At 33.6% G+C, this 6,000-nt stretch overlaps 1 protein-coding gene across 1 annotated transcript in view; it reads right to left on the bottom strand.

The window, feature by feature from the left end:
• Nucleotides 1–522: 522 nt before the first annotated feature.
• LOC150103814 (uncharacterized) overlaps nt 523–6,000 on the bottom strand; it is an 81,057-nt gene continuing 75,579 nt past the window's right edge. The window contains exon 3 of the mRNA XM_090397156.1: nt 523–582. Coding sequence (XP_090253282.1) covers nt 529–582 — 54 coding nt within the window. The 3' untranslated portion in view covers nt 523–528. The remainder of the gene's footprint in view (nt 583–6,000) is intronic.

Raw genomic sequence — 6,000 nt, 5'->3', positions numbered from 1 at the left:
GAAGCACTATTCGCAGCATTAAAAATTAATAAAACAAATACCGGTTTTACGTTTTAATCCAATATCATATCGCGTACCTTATCTTAAATTATACACTTTGCAATGCTAATCTATCTAGCACAGCGTTCTATACATAATATTTTTCTCTGAATGATAACAGCGAATTTGAGTTACGGTTAATATTCTTATAAATTATTGAATCCATACACTTAAAAGTGTTATTTCAGCATCTTGAACAAAGTGTGTAGTAATATAATAGTAATAATCATATGAATTAGAGAAAACATACAGTTTGAATGGGCATTGTGTATACAGTACAATTTAGAATACTCATAGCTGTATCAAGTTATGGTTATTCTAAAAATGCATATATGCTGTAATTAATATGCAAACTACTTACATCTTAGACTCCTCTGTAATTAATTCCTATCATCAATGCAAATTGCAGACATAAAAATTACGTCTTTAAGACCACCTTTTCGACAGTTTGGTGAATCGTTGCACTTGAACACAAACATTACACAATTATCAGACACACGACTTCGTATTTTTTAAAAACACCAAGTTGCATAGCGCCACCTGCTAAAGTAAAATTTAAGAATATATTTATTAAAAATAACAAAATGAGAAAGGGCAGAAAGTGGTAAATATATGTTGTATTACATAATTGTAGTTATAAAATATCAGTATCGACTTTGTTAAACGCAATACAATCGTATTATTATTTTATTAAAATTTAGTAGTATTCTAGTATTTAATTATAACAAATTAATTATTTATTAGTGTAATAATTATCCAATATAATTATGAGAAATAGCACTACTGTAATCTTCCGATTACTCCTTAGCCTCCTTAGAGGATTCAAATAATAATTTTGTTTTCTGCAATAGCATTTTATTTATCATCTTACAGAACATTTACTTATATGCAATATTTACATATTACATACATATATATTTTTACAGTGAATTTCGTACAAATGTTTCCGTTTTTTTGTATTCTAAAATGCGTTAGTAATAGTTACTACGGTTGGTAATTTATAATTTGCATTTGGATAAGGTTACCTTTTTTAACAGTATTTATAGTATAACAGTAAGTTATATATATATTTTACAATTTTTGCTTTTTAATATTTTTAACCGCTGTAATTACAGCACTTCAATTTAATAAATAATTTTTTCCCTTTCTGTTGATCTCAGTTGATATGTAAGGTATCAGTTTGTATCCACGAAGCTTTTTAATGAACTTATCTGAGGATGACACCGGTTAGATATACGTATTTTTTTTATAATTGATTTGATTGCTGTGTTGGTAGTAGGCTGATGTTTGGGATATCAAATGAATGATCTGAAAGGTCTGATCAAAGAAAATTGCCGGTATGTTCTGGTTTTATTGCATCTATCTTGGTGGTTCACATTCATTTTTATTGTGGCCTGCTTTTGAACTAATTAGGAGACTTTTCTTTTCACTGTGGCAGCCTTTCTATGTCCTCTGAGCTTTTAATTTGTAACGGTTTTGAAGTTTGTGACTTCCTCAAGAATATCTTGGCATCTCTGATCAAAAAAAATTGGTAATTTGTTTCTGTTTTTGCTTGGTACAACAGATTCTGGTTGAATGGTGTTAAATATTCGGTAGGAAGATTGGTGTGTTGTCTCGCGTTCAAGTCCTTCGTAACTGTTTTTTTCTGTCTGCTGGCTTTTATGAGATTGTCTCTTGTGGACTTCCTTGTAAGACGAACTATGATTGTTGCAGGTTGTGGCGAGCCTTGTTTTTTTTTGCTCTTCCTAGGAATCCGATTCACGGTCTGGATGTCGTTAGGCGTTAGGGGGATGTCAATTGCATGGATTAATTTTAAAACTACTTCTCTGAGGTTTTCTGTAGGTGCAGTTTCAGGAAGACCGTTTATGATAAGATCTTTATGTGTTGCTGATTTAAAGGTTCATATTGTACTTTTAGAGAATGAAGTTCTTGACGGAGTTCGGTTGATTCTTTCATCAAATTGTGTTTCCTGTCATTTAGTGCGTAAATGCTGATTTTGATGTCTTTTACAGTTTGAAACACTTCTATTACTTCTAAGTTCTTATGTTTGACCAAATCTTCATATTCGTTAGATTTTTGTGTTATTTGTTCGTTCTGTTTGTCGAAGAGTTTTTGCACAAAATCTACTAAGCTGGCTTTTATAGTTCTAGTCCATGTTCTATTAGTATATTTAAAGAGTTGAAATTATGACTCACTTGCATTTTTTTGTCAGTTCAGTTCGTCATCTGATTTTGCCTCGGGTATAATCGGCTGCGTCGTAGGTGGGTGCCTTAGGTGCACTTCCTTGTTCCTCCTGCAGATCGGACGATAAATCCTCCAGGCATTTGATACACTTCGTGACTCACCTTTTCAACACTTTTCAACACTTCAAAATTTGGTTTCTTCTTAGCCGATTTCGGTGTATTTTATATCACTGTCTTCAGCATGACTAGTAGAGTTACTTGGGGACACTTTCAAATTAATAACAGGAGTTGGAACCACTTTAAAATTATAAAAAACGGAGGCAGCTATAACACAGTACACTCCCTTCGTATGTCTACACAACGCCCTCTCTAATAATAATAATAATAATAATAATAATAATAATAATAATAATAATAATAATTTTATTATTATAATTATTATAATTCTGCAGAAGCTTCGAGGAAGCTTCTGCAGAACTTATCTGAGGAAGATTGGGGTAGTTCGGGGTTTTGTATCAATCCCCTTCACCAGGTGTTGATATAACTGCTTATATATACGTGATTGAAAACTTTTATATGACGATATATATTTTTCCCCATTTAACGTGAAGAGGAGAGTACCCACTCCTAGCACTGCTTGAGCTCAATTTAGCTTTTTGTAAGGTGTGTGTGTGTGTGTGTGTGTGTGTGTGTGTGTGTGTGTGTGTGTGTGTGTGTGTGTGTGTGTGTGTGTGTGTGTGTGTGTGTGTGTGTGTGTGTGTGTGTGTGTGTGTGTGTGTGTGTGTGTGTGTGTGTGTGTGTGTGTGTGTGTGTGTGTGTGTGTGTGTGTGTGTGTGTGTGTGTGTGTGTGTGTGTGTGTGTGTGTGTGTGTGAAAATTGCAGCGAACTTCATTCGAACGACTCATCACTCGTTCTGTAAGAAAACGGCTTTTATGTAGGACCTTCGGCTGTTTCGATTCGAAGTTTGGTGGGGACTGCATGTGTAGCAAGCAAAGATGTTTAGCATCATGGTATCTTTTGTAAAGGAAATACTCGCTTCGACGAACAGACGTTATAAGTTTGGCTGAAGTAAGATTAGGTAGAAGGAATTTCATAAATAATGAAGTATGCTGGAAACGTACGTTTATCCATTGTACAACCTAGGTATTTCCTTTTGGTTCATAATGTGGAAGATATTTCTGCGGTATAGCAATTTCTTTTTCAGGATTTCATCACAAAGATTACGGAAATTCATGTTAGAATTCTGTTCCTTCTGAAGTAGAAAAGGGTCATTGCATTTCCTTTTATTTTTAGGCCTCTTTATTCTTCGTCGTTCAGAGGGAGTTTTTAGGCTAAAGCCTCTTCAGCTTTCTGTTTTTCGAAGTAAACCTACACCGGACTTCACTTCCATGATCAACCATATCACCATGATGCAATGTTTTGATCATGAATGTAATCAAGCATTTGGCACATTAAGGCATACTTACCGAGGTAGCTCGTTAAGCTCCACTGAGAAGTTCTTGAAGCAAGTAGCAAATTTTATGAAGAAAACCTTCTTCGATCGTCTTCACTTATTCCGATGTTAGCAAAGTCATCAACCGTTTTGGAGATCTCAAGTTGGCTGAGATGCATTAATTTTAACCGTATTGCAATCATTTATCTCAAGGACGTTCCTCATGGAATCGACTCAAATCTGTATAGTACAATCCTTGAAATTTTCGAGCAACTTAAACATAGGTCCTTAACACAGCCTACCATGGAAGGGGCTCCATCTGTACAAATGCCTACACACGACTTCCATGTTAACTGCCATTTATCAAGATAGCTATTCGAAATGTTAAAAACGTCTTCACCTTTTGTAGACACACTTAATTCTTTGCACAAAAAGAAACTGATTTACTATTTGATCTTCATTAATAAAACGGACGAGTGCTAAGAGTTGCGCCTGTTGGTTATGTCTGTTGACTCATCAACTTGAAATGCAAAATTTGAATACTGAAGTTTATTACTGCATGCATTTTTCTCGATATCAGAAGACATTTCTATAATACGCCTGCGAACTGTATCGTTGGACAGAGGAATCTTGCTTATTTACATTGCTGCTTCATTTCCTAGCATTGTCATGACCATTTTTTTGCATGCAGGCAAAATAAATGACTCACCTAAAGTATGATCTTTCATATTTTTTGCTATCAGTTCTGAGACTTGATAAGAAGCTATTTGAGCTTTATCAGAAACAGTCATTATACTTTTAAAAGAATTTGCCGCTTTTGTTTGCTGTTCAGACAATCTCTTGAAAAAACTTACAGATTTATCCTGTAAATTGGAGTGTATAGTTTTAAAATGTTTACTCAATTTACTAGGAAGCAATAATTCATTTGCCATTTTACATCCACATACTAAACATAGCGGCAAAGGATGATCTTCACTTCCGGTCCAAGTGAAACCAAAGCTTAAATAACTTTCATTATATTTGTGAGTAGGCCGCGATTTTGCTTTCTTACTTGCACTTAACTTTTGCTCACTTCCAGAATCTGATTCTTCGATATCACGCTTCTTTTTGAGAAATCTATTCATTTTATTTGGGGGTATTTATCTGAAAATAAGTAATATGCACATAACATCCACTTGCAACACTTTTAAAATAAGTAATATACACAACAAGAATAAACCATATTCTTGTTCTCTTTGCAAGAAAAACCGCTGTTAATTAACATAATAATGATGTGTTGACAAAAAGAGCGGTATATCCGTAATGAAAAGGTATAATAGTGTAACTATATTTATTTTTATATCTGGACATATATTTCTCTGGAATACCACAGGGCGCACCCAGAAATCTTCTAGGACGCACCCTTGGAGAACCACTGTCCTAGAGGCTAATACAGATTCTCCCCAGCTTTGAAATTTAAGTGACTCCACAATTTTCATGCATTGTTAAATCTTTAAACAAAAGGTAGATAATAGGCGAAATATACAAAACTAACTAGCAGAAATGGACAGATGGATGACTGGCGTTTCTTACGACAGTCCACCATCCACACAACACGAGTGAAATAAATGGAAACTAAAATTTGATTCATTTTTTTTCTTGTACTGTAATCAGAATGCCTTGAAATCAGCAATACTGATTGCGATATTTCATTGGTAGTTAATCGAGAAGACGAGAGAAGTAGCAATTGTAATGCTGCAAGTGCTAAGCAGGAGATCAAGCTTCATTACTTCTTGATACATGAAATGATAATTATCGGTGGAAGGAGGGAAGCCAAGTAAGAAAGACAATAATATAAAATATAAGCTTCGAATATTAAATGGCTGACTGTTACAATAAACTTTCACAGAGAATATATTTCTGATATAAAGATTACTGATATTCACTTTTCTTATTGAAAAAGCAATAATTAAACAAAAATTATTTTTGTTTAATTATTATTTTTGTTTAAAAATTATTTTTGTTTAATTATTATACTGAAATCTGATTATACAGTTAATTTTAATTAAGTTATATTAAAGATGTCCGGATATTGAGCTATTTCATTGAGTAAACCGTCTGTTAGTTTCATATAATTGGTAGATTTAAACAATTCTTCTTGTGTAGTAAAACGTTTTTCGACTATTTTATCGGGGATTTCTTTACGTGGCTTCATATTCTTTGCCACACTTCACAGTTTGTTGATATGAAAATTATTCCTCTTTCTCGTGAACATAACTCCAATAATTTACGTTTATTCCAAAGATTAATTTCTCCACAGTGGAACACTCTACAATCTACTTAAAAGTAGATCCAGTCCGTGCATTA

Source organism: Typopeltis vanoorti, chromosome 8, assembly GCF_054136105.1.
Source record: "Typopeltis vanoorti isolate ZY-2024b chromosome 8, IOZ_Tvanoo_1.0, whole genome shotgun sequence".
Lineage (NCBI taxonomy): Eukaryota > Metazoa > Arthropoda > Arachnida > Uropygi > Thelyphonidae > Typopeltis > Typopeltis vanoorti.
This window is presented reverse-complemented; position numbering and strand designations above follow the sequence as displayed.